Source organism: Fusarium oxysporum, chromosome X (assembly GCF_013085055.1).
Source record: "Fusarium oxysporum Fo47 chromosome X, complete sequence".
NCBI classification, from domain to species: Eukaryota; Fungi; Ascomycota; class Sordariomycetes; order Hypocreales; family Nectriaceae; genus Fusarium; species Fusarium oxysporum.
This window is the reverse complement of record NC_072849.1, coordinates 496,096-517,243: the sequence shown is the minus strand read 5'-3', so window position 1 is coordinate 517,243 and position 21,148 is coordinate 496,096. Positions and strand designations below refer to the sequence as shown.

The following is a 21,148-nucleotide window of genomic DNA, read 5'->3' as shown; positions in this document are numbered from 1 at the left end:
ACCAAAAGCAGAAACTTTGAACAGTTTTTCGATGAGAGCTATGAGCAACCAGTCTAGATTCTGCAGCATTAGGAATAGTCGAACGGACTATCTGTCGACCCAAGTTTCTTAGTCCAAGATATTGCAACCCTCCCTCGATGAATCTCGCCCCGAGAGGACGAAAAGCCCGTCCGAATAGGGAAAGGTAGGCTTCTTCGATTCGATATGATTATCTGCACAGCACAGACATAGCGGCGGCTCCCGCAGCCACTGTGTGGGTTGAGCACTATCGCGTTCGGAGCCAAAAAGTGGCGATAGTCCCGGCCGGCAAAGAGTGCTAGTGGCCCTAGTGTGCAAGCGAGGAATGCAGTGCCAAGCAGAAATCCAATCCTATTACATGCCACTGACAGTGGCAATAGCATTCCGGCACATTATGATATATTACAGTTATTTTAGAGTGCAAGCGATTCACGTGCGATCGACCTTGTGCTGGGGCATAGGTTGGATCGATCGGGGGCACCATGCTTTGGAGATCCAGTGCACAGACTCGCGCGTGAGCTAACACGATTAATGCCAGATCAGTTTGTGTTTATTCAGGTTTAATTGACACAGATCAAGGAAATAGCAGGGCCATACCATAAAGAAGTGAGGGGTTGTGCAGCAGTGACATTCGGGCCTAGGCATCTATTCCCTTTTCCCCATCGTTGCGCTGGATGTGGACCCAGACCCTGAGATAACTCTAATGGCCTGCCAAGGTAAATCACCACTTAAACAAAGGCCCGACAGTCGACCTAACAAAAAACAGACCGTTCTCATCGTTTTCCCCCTCCAAATGGCGCAACTGGGGTAAGCCACTTATCACATACCTGCCTAAACCTGACCTGTCACATAGACCCAACACTCTTTCAACGTGCAGATGCAGGTGCAGTGCATGGGAAACGGGGATCGGCGCCTCTGTTCCTGGGAGGATGGGCACATGGCAGTTGTTTTCGGCAGGTCTGTCGTATGATGAAGGGTTCAGTTTTTCATGCCATGTGGTAACGAAGTGTTCTAGAGTTGATTCAGAGTTTAAGAGGATGCTGCCAAGCATACACTTGTCATGTTTTCTCCAACTGAAGGGGACTTTTCACCCGGGAAGGGGTCTTCAAGGGACCTTTTGATTACATGGATGCAGACTTTTCTTCACTATCGTACATAATTGGAAATACTGTAGAAAGCTCGTTTAGCCACCTAAACGAGATCCCTCCCCGAACCTCATCGGTTGAACATATTCCGTCATCGACGTAGATAGAGCCGTTCGCTATCAAATAAACATACCTAGCCCACGGCATTAATCAGAGCTAGACTAGGCCATCTCTAGCTAACGAAAACGCCATGTCTTTCAATCTTTGTCTCTGAAGTTCAGCGAGGCGTGGCGGCGTGGCACACGGGACACGCGGGACAGAACGCCCATTCCGGATATCGCAGGAATGTCAGTCTAAACGACACACTCCACCCGTTTGACCACCCATGATGAAAGGAGCAATGATCAACGAAACCAGATTCATCTCGACGTTGATGGAATTGTTCCTGGAAGTTGCCACCTTCAGTATTGATCTGCTTTCAGGCTTTTAGGGAGTAAGAAAAAACTTGGGACTTTGAAACAGGGTGCCAAAATTGCCTGGTCTAAAGGCCCGCTAAGATAGACTAAGCTTTCGTAAATCTTTTCGTCCCTTGTGATAGAGATCCTAGGTTTTTCTTTTTGTCTCCCCTACCCTGTCCATAGTCTCTTCAGGAAAAAACGTGTAGGATGCATGGCACGGCCAAGTTGGTCGAAAACGGCCCAGGGAACTGGAATTCGACAGGGGCGAGGCCAGGATTTCAATACTGCCAAGGCCCTTTACCTGTTGTCATGATGGGGGGACCTTGTTTGGATGATCTTTTTGCCTCGAGTGAGCTGTTGATTTGAAGGCCATGTCTTGAATTCCTCCCCTCGTTTCTCCTTTGTTTCGTTCAGTTCTTTTCTCTACGCCTTTTTTCTTTTTTTTTTTTTTTTTTTCAAAGATGGCTTCTCTAAGTACACGACCGAGAAGCGCCTTGTACTCTTTTGAGGCCAAGAAGGCTTACTTCGATAATGAATTTGCCAATGATCCCTCCCTTCATGCTTCTGACCGTCCTCCTATGCGGCACATGAGATCATGGCAGAACACTTCCTTCTCTTCTACAGCAGAGACTATTGTTGGCGATGACGATCATGACCATCATCACCACCACAAGAAGGATGCCCCTCTCTTTACTCTCAATGTCATCTCAGAACAGCCCCCTACACCACCTGCCGAGCCCAAGATCCATCAAGACCCTCTCTTCCCTTCTCCTACAGAAAACCTCACGCCTTTATTCAATCTCAATGTCTCACCCTCAAAAGACTCTCTATTCTCTACCACTGATGAGGAGAGTATCTGCCCTCTTGAGTCAGATCCCCAGAAACTCAGCCCTACTGTCTCTGTTTCACCAAAGGTTGTCTCATCGAAGTTTGTTGAGCCAGCACCAGTGCACGCAAATGACAGCATTGAGACATGCGGTTACCCCAAGATCGAAGACCCTGTCGATCCTGCGAGGATCCTATCGCAAAGGGATCTGCGCAACCAAAGGGTCGCCTTCATGGGGATCATCGTGTTTCTCAACATCTGCATGGCAATCACTGCCTTCTTTGGTAAGAAGAGCAAGTTGATCTTCATCGTCATCTTGTTCGTCAAGAGCAAGGATTTCCTATCTGCGATCCTGTCTCCTACCGGGATGATGTATCGTGCTATCCATGACAAGTTCTACCCACCCAAGCCTGTCAGCCGAAAATGGATCTTGTCTCTCATCCCTGCCTACTCTGAGAGTGAGGAGCAGATCGTCAAGACTATCTTCTCTCTTCGGGATAATGGTGTTGAGCCTCACAAGCAAGTCATGGTCGTCATCCTCGATGGCAAGCCTCGGGATGTTCGATCACACATGACAAGAATGGTTCGCGAGTTCCAACGCCCCTACGTCTCTTTTAAGTGGAAGAAGGGTGTCTTGAACGTCCTTGCCGGTTTCATGGAAGATGTCCCTGTCATTGTCATCGAGAAGGTCAAGAACGCTGGCAAGAAGGATTCTCTCATTCTCTGCCATGATCTTTTCAACTTTCCTCGTGAAAACTCTCCTCTCTACACAAAGCTTCTACGAAAGGAGATGTGGGACGAAATTCTCCCTGAGTTGACCAAGGGCGAAGACTTCAAGGGCTTTGACATGGTTTTCTGCACCGATGCCGACTCTACTATCTACAAGGGCGCTGTCGCTCTTCTGGCTAATGCTCTTGCTCGTGATGACAAGGCTATTGCTGCTTGTGGACTTGTCCTGGTTGAGCTTGAACCTGGATATGAATGGTCGTTTTGGAATCTCTATCAACAATTTCAGGTATGTTCCCCCAACTATTCGACTGTGACGTGGTCTAACATTTTACAGTACACGTTTGGACAATATGTCAGACGGCGAGCTGAAGGGTTCATTGGAAAAGTCACTTGTTTACCTGGTTGCATCACCATGATAGCAGTGAGACCAGAAATGGCCGGTGCTATTCGGAAATACGCCGAACCCGTTACCGGTGAACTAGTCATTAACCACCAAGTGCAATACCTCGTAAGTGGAACCCCTAATTCTCCTAGCAAGAAACATTGCTCCCACTTCCCGTAGCCTCCCCACAAGGCTAACCTAAATCTTCTAGGGCACTGACAGGCGACTCACTTACTCAATGCTGTCTCAGGGTGAACATCTTCGCACACTGTTCGTCCCTGATGCCGTCAGTGAGACGGTTGCTCCCCAGTCACTGTTCCACTACCTAAGCCAAAGACGTCGATGGGGCTCAAATGCCTACTTCAACAATTACTTCTATTTGGCTGGCGAGAAGATGATCACCATTACTCGCATTGCTGCCTCTGTTGAAGTCATCCGTCTGAGCTTGGTGTACTACCGCATTCTCAACACTGCTTTGTTCATCGCAAGCTGCGTTCGTCATGTCTCTGCTCTCAAGCTTGTTCCTATGTTGGTAGTTGGCCAGTTGCCCTCTCTTTGGTTCTTCTGTTCAGTTCTTCTTGAGCCTGAGTTACGAAAGCGAGGGCACAAACTTGCGATCGGATACCTGATCAACAAGTGTGTATCACCAGTCATGAGTGTCATCATCTTTACAAAGGTTGCCACCAACCTCGGAAGTCAAGTCTGGGGTGTATCTGGAGTTACGGCATCTTCTGGTCCCGTTCCTCCTCAAGTGGAAATAACCGAAGAAGAGGCCAAGCTGTTTGACGCAGATGCTTTATCTGCGGCTGAAAAGGGAGAAGCGCCTTTGTTGTTGAAAAATCTGTTGGATGATGAGGCAATTGCTAAACCAGAGCGTTGTCGCCTCAAGGACGAGCGAGCGGATGTAGACTGCTAGATTACATACTAGCAATAGAACACTAGACCCAAAAGTTAATTAGCATAATATTTAATAACAATCATGAATCAATCAAAAACTCAACCGGTCATGATAGTGATGGATGCAACTACTATTCGCCTTCTGAGCATATGCCATGACTCCATACAGTGTCTACATGAGCCTCGGTAAAAGCTCGTTCATCGTTCAATATTCCGAATACAGAACCCCTGTTTCCTTGGCAACCTTTCTAAAACCGTTGATTCACTCAACCCACCATGACGGGGTTGTCCAGAGTTCGCCGAGATCCCACGTTTGCGGTTCGCCGCATGTCTGACTATCCCCATTCCCCCATTGCACAACGGCGATTGTCACTAACCGTTAGGCAACCATGAATCAAGGATTTTTCAAATCAACCTTGAAATTTAAGACAAAGTGACATCACCGCTACAGCCCGTCCCCGCAAGAGCAATGTCGCCTCCCGCAGCCATATCCGGGCGCCATCCATTCCAGTCATGACACTAACGCAGGACAAGTAAGACCCCTCACATAAGCGTAAGATTATACCTCCGTAGTGTCTGATTTGGTTAAATTCCGATGGCGATTCAGTTAAGGAAACCCTATCGATATCTCCGTTAGATAGATCTCGCCGATATAGCAGAAATATCATCTTATTTTTTATACTTGTAGGCTGCATGAGCACTGAACCTATATCCTACATATGCTCTTAATAATGATGCAAATGATGATATACTTCTTTCACTGGGTAAACTAACCAACCAGCGATGACGATTATGCTTTGTTGTTAAAGTTAATCAGTGGGTTCTAGATGTCACTCTTCATTCCAGTCACGCTTTGCCGAATGCTGTCCCATGTTTTGACGGTTTATATAACCCCTCGCTCCGACATGAGTAGCAGGACTGCTACTCCCCCACCTGAATTATTTCCCTTTTTGGAACTTTCCCGATGCCTCTTCCTCGACAGTGTTTCTCTCGCTGGACCATTTTCTCCGTCGTTGCCATTTTTATCATCGTCACTATCACTGTTACGTGTGCTACCTACTTCACGCTGGCTAAGAAAAAGCATCATGCGTTTGATTGGACGACAGTCATGAGTTCTCGTGGGGATGTGATCCCTGACTTTAGCTTTGCTGGGTATCATAACTCTGCTATCATACTGCCCAACATCACCGCCCCCAACATCACTGTTTCTTTTAATAATAGCGTTGATGTGAGGCCGGCGATACAAGCTGCTATTGATAGCATTGCTTCTTCGGGCGGTGGCTCTGTCATCCTGCCTCCTGGTAAATGGTCTATGACCGCAGGCCTGAACCTCTCTAGCAACGTTGTCGTCACCGGGTCTGCTGGTGGTAAAACCGTTCTGTCATTGAGCGAGAAGCCATCTGTACCTGTTTTTACGCTTGGTTCTAGCAATACTGTCAAGCCCAGGTACGGGTTCAGGTCAAACATCACCAATGATTATGTTCCCATCGGCTCCTCTTCAGTCGAGGTCGTCAACAGCACTGGCTTTGCAGTGGACCAACTAGTCTATGTTTCTAGAATAGCCACAGAATCGTGGATCAAGGCCAATGGCATGAGCAGTCTGGTGCGAGACGATTCATCCCAAACCTGGATACCGGTATGTAGTCATCCTCGCTTGTAACTGTGTATGTACTAACTTTCTGTAGGAGAACAAAAGATTTATGACGCCAAATCAGATCAGCGGTGTCTATGGTAACAACATCACCCTCAAGATACCCTTGACAGACAATCTTGACTTGGACTATCTGCAGCCAGAGCTCATTGTCTATACCCCTCCTGAAACCAACAGTGAGATGGGTATCAAGGATCTCTCCATTGAGGTACCCGACACTTGTTCTGGGGCCTCTCTCAGTGACAAGACGTGCAACGCTGCTGCCGTCCGCTTCCCATCTTGGACAGTTGACAGTTGGGTCAGTGGTCTCACTCTGAAAGGCTTCAACAAGTTCTTCCAGATTGACCAAGATGCCTCTCGCATCACCATCCAGAACACTACCATGAACCGAGATAAAGATATCTCGGGAAGTGCGCTTCCTTTTGACATCTTGATCCAAGGTTCACAAGTTCTTGTTCAAGACTGTGAACAAGTTGGTATCCCTTCTGCGCGCTGCTTTTCCGTCGCCACGGGGTCGTTGACCCCTGGTCCCAATGCTGTCCTCCGTCACAAGACCAAGTCTGATTCTCAGACTATATACCCTCATCAGAGATGGGCTCAGGGTTTGTTGGTAGAAGATACCTCAGTAGCAACGTACTTCGTGAACCGCAACACCAAGGGTTCAGGTCACGGTTGGTCCATCAATGGTGGTGTTGGTTGGAACATAGATGGGCGTTGTGAGTTCGAGTCCCCACCTACCGGCATCAATTGGTGTATTGGGTGCGGAGACCAGGGTAACGATCCAAAGGGCAATGCTACCTTGCTGGAGACGGGAAAGCGAGTTGAACCACAGAGTTTGTTCCAGACGCAACTTGAGAATCGTGGTGTTTACAGGTATGATGGAGAGGAAAGCTAAAATGATTATTCGGTGGTAATGGGTTCGGGGTATGGATATTTGGACGCAGGCTAAAAGGGATGATTTCTATCACAAAGGACAGACATACTTAAAGTAGTTTAACATAATTTAGTGACACCGAGGGTAATTTAGTCGGGTTTATACTACGTTGGATAAGTTTAGAATAGCCTAAGGAGAATCAAGAGATTTCGATTACATGGCAGGATCTTGAACTGTAACTCGTCCCATGGCTTTAGACTTTTCACGCAGAAGGCACAATAGCATAGTTGAGCATTCAGTTGTCATTAATAGTAACTAGTTACTCTTGGTATCATCAACGTTAAATAATCAACCCCATCCACCACCAATATCATAGTAATCATCTAAGCATGAGAGACCTGGACCTGATCCTTGGGATCAGTCATGGCCTGCTCGACAAAGACCTTGTGCCAATGTCCAGTGAGCAGGAGGCGGGTGGTCTCCTTAACACCAGCCCAGTTCTCCCTAACAATATCCATGGTAGGTCGCGAGAAGACAACATCGATCTCTTCCAGAGTCTTGTTCTTGGTCTCAGGCATGAAGAAGATCTGGTAGATCTCACCAATGAACGCAATACCGCCGTAGAAGCCCAGAGCAAGACCAGTCCTGCCCATGGCATTCTGCATAGCGGAGAAGTTGTAGGTGACGACGAAAGAGGCGAGGAAGAGAAGAGCATCAGATGTAGTCATTCCATAACTTCGAAGGTAGGTGGGGTAAACCTCTGAAGGAACGACCCAGGTCAGACAGGCGTAGGAACCAAAGAAGCCCATATAGATGATGAGACCGGAGAGGTAAAGACCCTCTACAGTCTGCAGCTGAGTCTTGACGTCGAACTGATAGCTGACACCAATCAAGACCAGTCCAATAAAGAATCCAGGTAACATGGTGATGGCCCAGAAGCGTCGACCGAACCTCTCCATGAGGAAGATGGCGGGAATAGTGCCGAGGAGAAGAGATCCACCACCAACAAGGGACATGTAGTTGGATTCCTTCTTGTCAAAACCAATTTGGTTCATAAGAACAGACATGTAGTACATGATAGCGTTGACACCAGTAAGCTGACCAAGAAGAATCATGATGTTGGCGTAGACAAGAGCGCGACGAGCACGGGGCTCAGTAAAGAAGTCCATCCAAGGGAAGCGATGGTTCTTGGCACCCTCAGCGACAGCATTCTCCTCTGAAATGACAGAGGCACTCATGACGTAGAACTCCTCACGAGACTCACGGTCCTCGATACCGCGAATGCGCTTCCAAACCTTGTATGCATCGAGGTGACGCTTCTGGTGGATGAGGAAACGGGGAGACTCGGGGAGGAAGAGCATGCCGAAGAACATGATGGTTGAGAAGAGGAGAGATGAACCGAGAATGTAACGCCAGTTGCCGGGGACGTTGAGGAAGATGGCGCCGACAGCGTAGCCGAGGACTTCGCCAAGGGCGATGTTGAATTGGTACAGAGAGACAAGGTTACCGCGAATTCGGCGCTCGACGGTTTCGGCGACGTAGACAGGGACTGTACCACCTTCGAGACCGACTCCGAGACCGAGAATGACACGTGATGAGACAATCATACCTAAATAGTCAGCATGGTGATGATGATCGCGCGGAGGCAGACGACTTACCAAAGTTGATTGAACCAGCTTCCAAGGCAGCACCAATGGTGTAAAGAATAATAGAGATGATAATAGCGCCCTTTCGACCAAAGTACTCGTTTGCAGGCGACAAAAGCAGCGCGCCACCAACAGCACCGAGCGGCATACCAGAGTTGACAAGACTGTTCTCATGCTCAGTGAGACCAAGGTCGTCGGGCAGGAACAAGTTCGCGCCGCTGATGAGAGACTGGTCAAGACCGGAGAGGAGACCACCCATGGATGCAAACGCTACCAGGAGCCAGGTAAAGTGCTTGGGGTTGGCGAACTGGATCTGGAAGAAGCCCTTATTCAGACCACCAGACTCATCAAGCTGGCGCTCCATGTCGTCAATGAGCTCGTCGATCTCACGACCGCCATGACGAGCTACTTCAAGGGCTTCGAACTCGGCTTTTTCGTGGCCCATTGCTTTTTGGATCTCATCCTTCTCACGATCGACCGTGGTGGTCGAGTTCTGTCGACTCTTGCCCATGGTGAAAGAATTACAATTGTATAATGAGTAGTGAGGAGTAAAGGTTGTCAGTGACACCTGTAGGCTGGTGAAAGAGAATTGCTTGTCGCGGCAAACCCCAGGTTTTTATATGCAACCCACAATTCCACAAGTCTGGAGAGACTTTATGTGAGTAGTCTGTTTCGCCATGGGGCACCGCAAAATGCAACGACACAAAGTTATGGGGAATAAAACTAATGCGGAGCGTGCCCATGACGGTAGCACCGAAAGATTCGCCGCTGGTTCTCCATCAGAAGATGCCGTCTGAGCCGATTATGGGGTGGAGTTCCATAACGCGTCTCCTGTATCGATAAGGTAGGTTGGTAGGCGACGTAGGATCGAAAGCATTTAGAGCGGGATCACCGCGCGATCATCACCAGTGACATGATGCTTACTCGGATGATCTCTACTCCTACAGGTTCATCGAACCATCCATCATTGCCGAGAAGCCTTTCAAGGGTCGCATTGAATGTGTCGGTCCGGTGGGTAGACCAATGAGTCGCGTCAGCGGTCATATTGGCATGTCCACTCTTTCAAGTCCCGGGAGGGATCGACATGAGACTAGCCGCGGATGAATGATGTTCCTTTTCTAGAAATGTTCTACGGCAAGCCTTTTACGTCACGGGAGCGGTTGACGGTCGCCCTGTTTCTCTCCACCTGGGAAAACAAGCCATTCCGTAATGAAGGACCAACGTTGGAACGTTGGCGTGAAGAAGTTGGCACAAGTACTCCTAGCCTGGCATGGCCGAAGTGAGTTTTTGTTAGGTATCAGGAGATGGAAAGGAAACAGAAGGCATAAGGCAATGCCAAGTCGAAGGCTTTGCTATTCCCATGCCAAGATGGGATCTCATGGTAGACTAGACTGATTGAATGAAAGCGGCCGCTGAAGCGAGCACTAGAGCGTTTGCGATCTCGCCATGATTCAGCCGCATCTCTTGGCTGTCAATCAGTAACATGACGATGCTTCACTGTGAGAAAGCTACCCTACGCTAGCCAACGGATCTCATGTTTGGCTTCAATTGACAGCTTACGAATCACCAAAATGTAACACAACTAATATCAATTAAACTTTTGTTTCTCAATCTAGACCTCTTGTCGTGAGATGTTATGATTTGCTACCGGAGAATCGGCATCATCAACAGCAGTCGCGTAAAATACCGCGCCCAACGCCCCCCATCCAATTGCACCACAAACCCACAAATCAACCTTAACACTTCCCCATGGCGAACAAACATGCGGAGACGTGCTCACCACGCTCTGTCTCCGTGTCCAGGGTAAGAACCTTGGATGACCGACTCTGCTCGTTTCGACTGTCGGCCCGTTGCCTCAAGCAGATGACTACAAAAACTCCACCATCTCCAACACGACGGAAAGAAACGGACCTGTGTATAGCTTCTTCGCATGGTAGACAACGCGATTTGGGTAGAACGAGGATATCACGGGGGCGCTATGACCCCCGCGATTCTGGGTAAAGGGCCGAATTCCTCCACAGAACAAAACCCCAATTTTTGCAATGGCAGGGATTATCAGGCAGACGTTTAAGAGAACTCAAAGTGGTGATCACATTTGCACTCGATTGCCAGGAGAGAAATCGAGTCATGAGCTCTGCGGATCCGCGTGAAATTCCTGCTTGGGCATCGAAGAGTTGGGATTTATACCGCTTTAGGAATTAACGAGTCTCCACTTGTAATCAAACCAGAAAACAGCATTGATTCCATTTTTCCACGGCGGAAGAATGAAACAGTAGCAGAGAGAAAATTCAGTCAATAGTGGGGTTCTGTACATTACTATACGACACTGGAAAACTCTTCCGATCCAGGGACTGGCGTCTTGAGGTCATCGTGAGTTTGCGGCACAAGCAGAGCCTCAAGTTTTGCTAACCCAACCCACGAAGCGAATTTAGCCATCTCATCCCGTCCGCCACCAAAATCTCATCTCCTCAGCCCTACCGGCTGTGCCTTCTTGGCTGAACTAAGCCCTCTTGGCTCTCCCCCTCATATCCTTGACCCCAACGCCCAGAACAAACGCGATTCTGAGAACAGTGCAGATACCCGTAACAACAATACTAAACCAATCTTCCCAGCGCCAATTCGCAAGCGCTAAATTACCCGAGATGCGCATGCCGATGTATATAGCCGTGAGCATGGTGAAGTCAGCTGGTAAGATAGCTAGCTGCACTATCTTCCAGATGTTGATGTCGTGCGTGTAGCGTAGTAGTACGACGAGGATGATTAGGTATGACGTGCCCATGCCGCCGATCTGGTAGATGAAACAGCGGAAGTGGTCTGTTGGTGGGTAATTTATGAAGAAGGCCTGCATGGCGAGATCGTGGTCGATAAAGTTGACATACATCCCGACAAGAGTCAGGATGGGGTCGACCCAGAGGAACCAGAGGCTGTAAATCGGGTGGATTTTATCAGTGATTGCCATTTTGGTGATATTACGACAATGCGACAAGTGTTCTACAGAATTAGATCAGTCGTGAAGATTGATCTTTCGAGGTTCTTATAGTCATTGAGAAGATGTCAGCAGCGTCAGCGCAGTAAGCTTATCCTCAACCCCGCGTCAGCATCACCAGGAATGGCAATCATTGGCTTCCCTTTATGTTACAAACCTTTTATAATTGGCACAAGAGGGCGTAATTAATTCCATACGATGACTGTCCTGGCTTGGCAATTGCCGGAATTTTAATGTGAAGCCGCTGCACGAGACTTGGTAGACTGGAGAAAATATTAGTTAACGATTATGCGCTAACAGAAGTTGGTGTGCAAAGTGGGTGCATGTGATAAGGTGATAACTCAGCCGATCGTATCAGATCCAGTGCGACGGGTATCTATTTCATCAGACATGTGCACTGGGTCCAAAGCGACATCTAGCGATATATAATTTCTATTTTTGCATTTCTCCTATTATGTATTTCTATGACTTCTATAGTTTTGAACCGGCAATTTCATACACTGTTAGGCTTGGCCAACATCATGACGCTCTCATATGAGACCTCGCGCAAAATAATTTCGGGCTACGAGTTATACCTCGATGAGCTAACTCTGACCTCCGTTTTCCGTATAATTTCCTTGCTGCTTGAATTATCATCGTCTGTTTCGTGATCTCGAGCTCGTGATGGAACACGTTGGGCTGATGCGTGAAATGTTCCTTTTCGGCCATTGATTGAATCCAACCTGATACCCTGACCGGAATTTTGAAGGACGTTCTCGCTCTGCGATAATTAGCGAGTGTATGCAGATATTGATGTGTTACAAGGCAGATTTGGGGAACTCACTTCGCCTGTGTACTGGTAGTTTCCTTCGTGAGAGGAGCCGTAGTAGAAGTTGAACAGCTTTCGGAGCGGTGGTAGAGAACATGCGATGATGCCTAGGCAGCATTCAACGTTGGAGGTGATACTGATGACGCCGAGATGATCTAAATAAGACGAAAGTTAGAAGATGCACCTATAGGCCAAGGAAAAGTAATGTATCCAAACGTACAAGCGATCTCATTTGGATATTTCACCACGTCATAGTACTTCAGATAGGGCTAACTAAGTTCTCTGTGCTGATATAAGCTCTCAGCCACAAGTCTCAACTGCAAATAACACATCTTGCTCACAGCTTGGACACTTCGTGGATCAAACAAAAACTCTAGCAAGCTTCAGCATGAAGCTTTGCAATAGGAACTTATACTATGAAAAAAGATATCGTGTCCCTGACATATGTGTCAGCAGTCTAAAGCATAACCTTAGCCACAAGTCCCAACTGCAAATAACACATCTAGCTCACAACTTAGACATTACACCATAATGTCTAACCAATTGTTACAACATAAAGCTGATAAAAGGAAAACCTAGATGATGACTCCTTGGCCGGCGAGGGAGAGACGACTGCTCCAGGGAAACTATTCCCCTGGTCCTGAACCTCGCGCTACAACTTCATACCCAATAACAGCAGCACAAAATGGAAATAGAGTTTGAGCTACTGCAAGAGCCAAGAACGAACATGATATGAGAATCCCGGGACGTAAATCGTAAGCGAATAAACCCTGTGAGCAATTACCTCTGCTCCCGTCTCAAACACTTCTGTAAGAATGTCCGAGTTGGGAGAGCAGGAGTTCATATATGTAGACTGGGCCAATGCCAAAGAAAAAGAGCACAAAATGGCTGTCGTTTCAGCAGGATAGGACCGTTTGTACAGTAATGGATGACAATTTGATAAAAAGTTCTTCGTGTTTCATTTGTGCAGACCCCGGCTTGAATGCCCACCTGCAGCGCAACGCCGCAAAGGAACGTTTTTACGACCAGGGATGATGCAGAAGGGACTCAATGATGTTGGTTACCTGTCAGTTTTCCGACAAGCCAGTAGCCGCCAGTCACCGCCCTTACCCAAAGATTTCTTCTTCAATCGCCTCTCTCCTCCTCGGCAATTGCTTTTTTCTCTCGCTACAACCGCGCCAACAATGGGACCTATTCTCGCATCCATAGCCATTCTGGGCTTGTATCTTCTCGGCAATGCAATTTATCATGTCACGCTGCATCCGCTAGCGAACATCCCCGGCCCAAAGATCTGCGGGATCACCCGCATTCCTTACTGGTTGGCTTCGCTCAAGGGCGAGGATGTCAAGTGGATGAAGGGTTTGCACGATCGGTATGGACCTGTTGTTCGCTTTGGCCCGACAGATGTGAGCTACACGGCTAGCGAGGCTTGGAATGATATCCATGGACCTAAAGTTACGGAGAAGGCGCAGGAGTTCTCTGTACAGCCGGTGAACGGTAAGCAATTGATATGGAGGTAATTGAGCTTGGCTTATACAGGTGTTAGGCGTTCCTAGTATGCTTACTACCAATACTGAGAACCATACTCGCGTGCGACGGCTATTTTCACCGGCCTTCTCAGAGCGCGCTTTGAAGCAACAAGAACCTCTGTTCAAGAAGTACTCAGAACTTCTCATGTATAAAATCTCCGAAGTTGGAAACGACGGTGCCAAACCAGTTGAGATGACGCAACTGCTCAACTTCACGACCTTTGACGTAATGGCCGAGTTATGCTTCGGACACCCTCTTAATCTTCTAGCACAGAACGAATACAGCCCTTGGGTGAGGTCCATCTTCGAATCTCTCAAGATGTTACCGATTGCATCTATGATCAACTACTACCCCATTCTCAATGCGATATTCACACGTTTTGAACCAAAGTCAGTTACACAACAGCGCGTCACGCATTGCAAACACTCGGAAGATCGTGTGAATCACCGTTTGGAGAATGGTTCTGATCAGCCTGATGTTTGGAACTTGGTCATGTCGGCAAAGGAGGACAAGGGACTTACACTTCAGGAAATGCACTCTAATGCAGAACTGTTCATGCTTGCTGGATCTGAGACGACTGGTATGTATTAAAAATGGTCCTCTGATAGGCGTACACAATGATTGACATTGAGAACCTTTCTAGCTACACTGCTGAGCGGTTGCCTTTATAACCTGCTTACCTACCCCGAGAAGATGAAGACACTGCTCGAAGAGATTCGCGGCAAGTTCACGAATACCGAAGACCTTACTTTCGAACGCCTTGCCGAACTAAAGTACATGAATGCTTGTCTGAAGGAAGCCCTTCGTGTCTACCCCCCAGTTCCCATCGGAAGTCCACGAGTCGTTCAACCAGGCGGCCAGCAAATCCTGGGCAAGTATATCCCACCAGAGACGCGTGTATCAGTCCACCATTACTCCACATACCACTCTGAGTCAAACTTCAAGGACGCCGATACCTTCGTGCCGGAGAGATGGCTCAAGACGGATTCGAAGTATGCTGGAGATATGTGGGAGGCTCACCAACCCTTCGGATTTGGCCCTCGGAACTGTCTTGGCCAGAACATGGCTATGCATGAGATGAGGCTCATTTTAGCGACATTTCTGTTTAAGTATGATCTTGAGTTGTGTGAGGAGAGTCGGAATTGGGTGGATCAGAAGTCTTTTGCGTTGTGGATCAAGACTCCGTTGATGATGCGGGCGAAGCCTGTTGCTACGCACACCAGGCTTAATATCTGAGCATTGCTAGAGGGAATAAATCAAGAATCACAAGCTCTTCCACTGTAGTGTTTTCCCTCGATTGGTGCTGCGACTCCCTGCTCCTCAACTCCAAATGCAAGATGACCAATCTCGCTCTCTGCATTTATTGTTGATACCTCTCCCCATCTCAGTTTCATTGTCTTCATCAAATCCAAAGGGCTGCCCCCGCTTTCCGATATCTCCAAGGGATGAACAGTAATCGCGCCGGCTTTTCCTGTTGCATGGCTCGGACTGATGGGGATGCAGTGGCAAGCAGCCGAAATGACCTTGGAGTTGCTTCCTCCTAGGACCATCTGGCCTGGCAGATGGCGCTTTGCTAGAATCATAGGACTCAGCGCGATTACTACTGATATAGAAAATCCGATCAAAATGGCCACGGATGAGAATTGAAGACCGCGATCAATTTCCGCGATTTTATAAGGTATCATGGGGTCATAGACTAATAGGAGTTGTCAATGGACGAATCCAAGCGCTTATTGCCATTTTCTGGCACAGTATGAAACCACTTACATTCGTAGTTACTCAAATAGAAGCAGTTGGAATAAACCCAGTGCAGTATACTACTAATTGCAAGTAGTGGAATGGACCAGCGGTAAGGGAGTTGCAGTCGATATGTTGATCGTTGGTCACCCCTAGGGTTAGTCACCCTCAAAGCCTTGAAGCTAACCGCATAGCTAGCCCATTCCAACTCGGCAAGCATTCGAGTTATCAACCCATTCAACGTCATGTAACATAGAGATAATAGGAGTTGAGGTGTATTAGATATCATGGTAAGACCAAGCAGTGATGCTGACTTGAGCCCCACATCGTTGACGTCGGCGTTTTTCTGATGATGTGCGAATCGCGACTCTCGCCTACATATCAACGTGTTAGCCTTTCGATGTAGGTTTTGAGCAATCACTTACAAAGACTGCGTCTGCAGCGCAGGTGCAAGGAGGAGCCCTCCAAGAACTAACAGACTTCCGATAAGCATGTAAGAAAGGATCCAAATCCCCGGGTTTACTGCATTCCCAGCTAACACCTGTTTCTTCTTCCATGGCCGCGAGCTGCCGAGTGCTCTCTCTGGATTAAGTTTCATATGCAGGTCCTCAGCATCGAGTGTGCAGATTCCCTTTGTGCAAGTATCCGGCTTGGCAATGAAAGAAGAAATTGCGTCCCCGACAGTCATGAGAGGCTCTTCAGTACTCCAAGATCTGACTTTCAAGGTATAAGAACATAATAGGCACTTGGAGATACACATGATGCAGACAATAAGAAGAAGAGGATGTACAATGCTCAGTCGACAGGGAGCGTGAAAGATTTCGGAGAGACAATAGTCAACCTTCATAGTTCGAAATGCGGGCTCATACTTTGTTTCGTTCATGTAGAGGGCTCCAGTGTCTGGGTCGAGCTGCATATAGTAACCAAGTACTGTATTATTATTCGTAGAATTTGTGATGAGACCCCGTGAATTTTTGAACCGATTGTACCGGCCTGCGAACCAGAGGGAATTTGGTGCATCTTGGTCGTCCCAGCCATTATCTTCTTTGACAACATTGGCTCGAGTCCATTGAGAGCTAGGCGTGTTGTTCTGATTGCTCATGACCATAACGACATGCCGGTGATTCAGCATGAGGACTTCAAGATCATTATAGCGTCGCATACAGTCTTGGAATTCTAAGCGTTCCCAGGACTCTTCATTTAGAGAACTCTTGATACTCCTGATAGTTTTGTTGGGGGTGCTCTCACTGTTTAGAGCATATGTGTAGTTAGATGATGTCGTCACAGACGGAAGGGTAAATCTTGCATCATTGAGAAAAGTCTCCGAGACCATGATGGCCACAAATCCATTCGTAGCCTTGGACTCGAGGACAGAACCGTTGAAGACCGAATGTAGAGGAATACTGGTAAGGGAGAAGAGCGCCCAAAGGAAAACCCGACGCTTCGAAAGAAAGCGAAAGTTATGAATGGAATGGACGCCAATTTCTACCCAGCGCTTTGAAGCATGGGCGCGATCGACATCATGCCTCGTTGGAGCAACGAGGACTTGCATGAAGAAGTTTGATGAGCCGAGGACGCCTGTTCCGATAACGTTGATGGCGAGATGGATCCATAGATTTGCACGTGAGACTCTATCGCATGAACCGCTCAGGATTGCGGTTTCTCCAAAGATAGATGCTCCGCCGCCGTTGATGACATGAAGGGATATGATAAGAGCTGTGACTAGGAAGGTCGTGAGGATTGTTGCGAGAATGGTAAGGTAAAGAGCCGTCTTTCTCCAGCCAGAGAGCTTCTTCATGGCGTCCATCGGGTTTTAATCAGGCTGCATATCGGATTCACAAAAGGAGAAGAAGCATAAAATAACAACAAGATATAAATGAAAAAGACCAAAAACAAAGACAAAGAGAAGGGAGTATCTGAAAAGTCAGTTACGAGCTGGCATCTCCAGATACGGACTTTGGTGGCGTTCCAGCTGAGCTCTAGTCTGTCAGCCTCAGCGTCGTGACCCAATAGCAAAGGGAGATTTTCGCCATCGAACGTAAGGCCGTTGAGAGCGTCCAATTGCAAGGACTAATTTCTGAATCAGTTATAAATGCCAAGTTACAAGGCAGACTTGACGGCCAAAACACCGATATGCACATGTCTTGCTTGGTCTATCCGGTCGATATTTTACTCAATGCGAACCACCGCAGTGGAAATGGTTGATTGGTTCCAAAAGCTGAAGAAAGACGTTGAGTAATGATACTATTGATACTGGACCGCTGATGACAACCAACGAAGGCATGCCGGCCGTCACAGGCTTTACCCACTGATTGAACGTAGTGGCGACATCATTGCGCTCACAATCTCCGGACCCAGATGACTGTAGATACAAAGTCAAGGCCTCAGGGAGCAAGAAAACTTAAGACTTTAAAAGAGCATGCCAAAATAAGCTCAGTAAAGAGTTCCCTAAGCTTAGGCTAAACTGAATATTAGGGTGAAGGTCCTGCGGTTTCTTACCTCCCCTAGCGAGGGTATAGCACATGGTATACTTGACTAGACAACAACGGTTCTGGTGAATTGCTCGCAGTCCATTCGCAAGAGAAACTTCTATTGATGTGATTGACAGGCTCAGCTCCTCTCGGCAGTAATGACAGTTTTCCGATCACGTGGAGGAGACATCCCGAGTCTTGTCCGGGCGGCTACGCTAACCCCAGAACCCGGAGAGTTAATTCGGCCGGCATTTGATGCCAACAAAGGAGCATGAAGAGAATAGTCAAGAAATATTTCTACATAGAGATACCGAAGATATCTTATAGAAATGATGAGTCAACCGTTCATCTGAGTTATCTTATCAGAAATGGAAGAGCAATGACAACTTCAACTCAACATCAAATTCACCTCCGCGTCGAAGTGGAGACCGGGAGTACATCCGTTCCCCACAAATCTTCCCCAGCATCGGGGCAGTTACCGAAGTGTCTTACACGTTGAACTCCCAAGGTATAAAAGCCCGTCCTTATCTTTCCGTATCTCCCCTTTCAGCTCCATACTCTTCATACCCCATAAGCCGTCAAAATGTCTAAACTCGTCCCTCTCACCGTCATCAAGGGCGCCGGCCACGAGTTCATCCCTCTGCCCCAAGGCGAGAACGCCACAGTCGCTGACTTCCATACCATCCGCACAAAGACCGATGCCCCCGCTCACATCACATCCGGTTTCTACAAGATCGAGGCTGGTCCTGCCCGTCCCGCGCATTATGATTTTGAGGAGAGCAAGTATGTCTTGAGTGGTCAGATTGACGTGCTGGTATGTTCCTTGCAAGACTTATCGTCGATAGTGACACTGATGATTTGTAGGATGAGGCTACTGGTATCACGCATCACCTTGTTCCCGGTGACTTTGCTTTCTTCCACGTTGGATCCAAGGTCAAGGTCAGTACCCATTCGCCTTCATCGCTTCGAGAGACGCAATATTGACGCATAGGCAGTTCTCTACCCAATCTCAGGGCTTTGCTTTCTACGCTGTCACTCGACCTGTTCGCGCTCCTCACCCTAACTTGAAGGGCCGTGAGGAGGACACTAAGTCCCGTCTGTAAGATGTTCAAGAGGTTAATGAAAAAAGATTTTACGACAAACGTCTAGTTTGATAAATAGACGATAATAGAGTTTATTTCGCGCCCTCAATTACCACTTCGTTTGATGCCACAGTTCATGTTTGACGATCAGTCTGACCAACGATCATCCCGTGAAAGACTGCAAGGTCTGATATGTATCAATGCTTGAGCATCTAATCACAGCAGAGAGGGGCATTGACGCGCTACAAATGTCGTCATAACATCTATGACAATACGAGACGTGGCGCGCACCGGGTTCAGCAGCGGATAACAAACCTGTCGATGAGGTCGAGGCAAACAGATGTTCAGCTCACACCAACCCTCTCACATTCATATCTCGAGGCTCAAAGGGAATCATTCACAATACGTCAAGCAACGCCCAAAAGAATAAAACCACGCTCGGCAACCCAATCTCCTGACGTCGCACAAGAGATCCAACAACAAGCAAACATTTAATTAAAAACCTTCGCCGAGACAACCTATCATCAAAATGACCACTTGCATAGGATATTCATATCTCCTACCGAAAATTGAGATTTTCAGCCTTGACTACCTTGACGTTGCCTTGGAAATAATTTACGGAGAGGATAAGGCAACATGACACAGGGTTGACGGTTTACTCATTTTTACATCTGAAACTGTTGATCTGGTTGGTTTGCGAGAAATGCTTGGAGATTTGGGAGTGACGTTGACGTGGCCCGAGTTCGTGGCCAAAGAGCTAGATTGAACTCCCTATAAATACAAGTCCCATTAACGTTTCAGCGTTACTAAGTCTTTCGTAAGAACATATACAATGTGGATACTTCGGAGTTATGTTAGAAAAGTCCTAGGAATCGTGTAGTAAAGCTTCTGTTATCGTGAACTGTCAGAGTTCCTCCCTGCAAACTTATCACTGATAGTTGAGTTCCCAAAGGTGAATCAAGGCTAATGGCTAATCCATAGGTCATAGGCTGTTAGGAACTAACAGACATTCATTGTTTCCAAAAGATTCTGCTCGAGGGCTACTCAACAGCAGCTATGCACTGTTTATTGGGCGACTTAGTTGTATACATAACCCTCTTCGTTCCGCCACGACTACCTTACAACTCAATTCATTAACACTTTATACCTCGATCAATATAATGTCTGCACCTGAAGAGCCGGGAATTGTACAGGTCGTCGGAGAGCCAAAGCACTTCCAGCTTGAAACTTTGAGCCGTGATCTTGAAAGGATTCATGGAAAAGGTTCTGTGAGTTGGAAATTAATTCAGGCTCATAAAGTCATTCTTGTCTCCATTACGATTGAAACAGAAGACATTGCTGCGTTGGTAGAACACTTTGAAAGTCTTGGCGTGGAAGTTGATTGGACACAAAAGACACGATAGACTAGACAAGCCTCAATACATCAAGGCTTATTTTCATACGAAAAGGTGCACGTGAATCGTAAGCCGTGAGTGAGGATCATGAAGGCTCTATTAAGTCTACTCTATAAGCAAGCCTAACCTCTAAAACACCATCTATTTCTGACAAGCAGAAAGGAACACATCATCCATAAGAAGCGTAAAAGAAGCTGGGTTGTTCTGACAAGTAAGAACAAACGAGAGCTCAACAGTAGAATGCGTAGGTGTGACATAGTTCATGCGGTTGCGGTACTGCCACCAAGCATTAGGGTCGTAGAAAGGATCAAAATCATCAAAGTTGACACCATCGAACTTGACGAGGATGTCACACTCGTAGTAGGGAAGATGGGCGCCGTTGCCCGTGTGGTGGCCGTAGCCGAGATAGTACGTCTGGCCAGGGACGAGGCCGCTGATGGTGCGCTTGAAACTGGCTTTGACGCCGTCTTTTTGAGGCCAGTGGAGAGCCCTGGAAGTTGTTAGTTTAGGTGATGGGGAAGGGGATGGTGAGACTTACATGGCGAGGTTTCCGCTGTTGGCACGGGCTTGAGGA

The 21,148-nt window shown here is 47.5% G+C and overlaps 7 protein-coding genes across 7 annotated transcripts; 4 read left to right on the top strand and 3 right to left on the bottom strand.

The window, feature by feature from the left end:
- Nucleotides 1-2,022: 2,022 nt before the first annotated feature.
- Nucleotides 2,023-4,414, top strand: FOBCDRAFT_244105 (chitin synthase-domain-containing protein; the record flags this gene model as incomplete). Its single annotated transcript, XM_031191012.2, has 3 exons — nt 2,023-3,402; nt 3,451-3,624; nt 3,710-4,414. 3 exons carry the CDS (start codon nt 2,023-2,025, stop codon nt 4,412-4,414), a joined length of 2,259 nt encoding a protein of 752 aa, XP_031032243.2.
- A 927-nt stretch (nt 4,415-5,341) lies between these two features.
- FOBCDRAFT_169005 (uncharacterized protein) lies at nt 5,342-7,136 on the top strand. The gene is made up of 2 exons (XM_031191011.3): nt 5,342-6,031; nt 6,081-7,136. Exons 1-2 carry the CDS (start codon nt 5,360-5,362, stop codon nt 6,939-6,941), a joined length of 1,533 nt encoding a protein of 510 aa, XP_031032242.2. The 5' UTR covers nt 5,342-5,359; the 3' UTR covers nt 6,942-7,136.
- A 71-nt stretch (nt 7,137-7,207) lies between these two features.
- FOBCDRAFT_264577 (and other transporter-domain-containing protein) lies at nt 7,208-9,229 on the bottom strand. Its single transcript, XM_031191010.3, has 2 exons — nt 8,579-9,229; nt 7,208-8,529 (listed from the first exon to the last, which is right to left on the bottom strand). The coding sequence occupies exons 1-2, from the start codon at nt 9,075-9,077 to the stop codon at nt 7,304-7,306; spliced, it is 1,725 nt and encodes a 574-aa protein (XP_031032241.2). The 5' UTR covers nt 9,078-9,229; the 3' UTR covers nt 7,208-7,303.
- A 1,504-nt stretch (nt 9,230-10,733) lies between these two features.
- On the bottom strand, nt 10,734-11,421 carry FOBCDRAFT_232188 (uncharacterized protein). The gene has a single exon (XM_031191009.3). It carries the CDS (start codon nt 11,412-11,414, stop codon nt 11,067-11,069), a length of 348 nt encoding a protein of 115 aa, XP_031032240.3. The 5' UTR covers nt 11,415-11,421; the 3' UTR covers nt 10,734-11,066.
- Nucleotides 11,422-13,574: 2,153 nt separating this feature from the next.
- FOBCDRAFT_112585 (cytochrome P450) lies at nt 13,575-15,126 on the top strand (the record flags this gene model as incomplete). The annotated part of the gene is made up of 3 exons (XM_031191008.3): nt 13,575-13,857; nt 13,907-14,470; nt 14,534-15,126. Coding segments are annotated over 3 exons (1,440 nt in total), but the record flags the coding sequence as incomplete, so codon positions are not given.
- A 20-nt stretch (nt 15,127-15,146) lies between these two features.
- Nucleotides 15,147-17,425, bottom strand: FOBCDRAFT_244101 (uncharacterized protein; the record flags this gene model as incomplete). The annotated part of the gene is made up of 3 exons (XM_031191007.2): nt 15,147-15,586; nt 15,658-16,001; nt 16,053-17,425. 3 exons carry the CDS (start codon nt 17,423-17,425, stop codon nt 15,147-15,149), a joined length of 2,157 nt encoding a protein of 718 aa, XP_031032238.2.
- Nucleotides 17,426-18,674: 1,249 nt separating this feature from the next.
- Nucleotides 18,675-19,201, top strand: FOBCDRAFT_285127 (uncharacterized protein; the record flags this gene model as incomplete). Its single annotated transcript, XM_031191006.3, has 3 exons — nt 18,675-18,912; nt 18,963-19,037; nt 19,094-19,201. The coding sequence occupies exons 1-3, from the start codon at nt 18,682-18,684 to the stop codon at nt 19,199-19,201; spliced, it is 414 nt and encodes a 137-aa protein (XP_031032237.2). The 5' UTR covers nt 18,675-18,681.
- Between the last annotated feature and the right edge of the window lie 1,947 nt (nt 19,202-21,148).

Coding starts and splice junctions, on each gene's coding strand:
- FOBCDRAFT_169005 (XM_031191011.3), top strand. CDS start 5,360: ATGCCTCTTCCTCGACAGTGTTTCTCTCGCTGGACCATTTTCTCCGTC. Junction 6,032..6,080: donor CATCCCAAACCTGGATACCG/GTATGTAGTCAT, acceptor AACTTTCTGTAG/GAGAACAAAAGATTTATGAC.
- FOBCDRAFT_264577 (XM_031191010.3), bottom strand. CDS start 9,077: ATGGGCAAGAGTCGACAGAACTCGACCACCACGGTCGATCGTGAGAAG. Junction 8,530..8,578: donor AGCTGGTTCAATCAACTTTG/GTAAGTCGTCTG, acceptor CTGACTATTTAG/GTATGATTGTCTCATCACGT.
- FOBCDRAFT_232188 (XM_031191009.3), bottom strand. CDS start 11,414: ATGCAGGCCTTCTTCATAAATTACCCACCAACAGACCACTTCCGCTGT.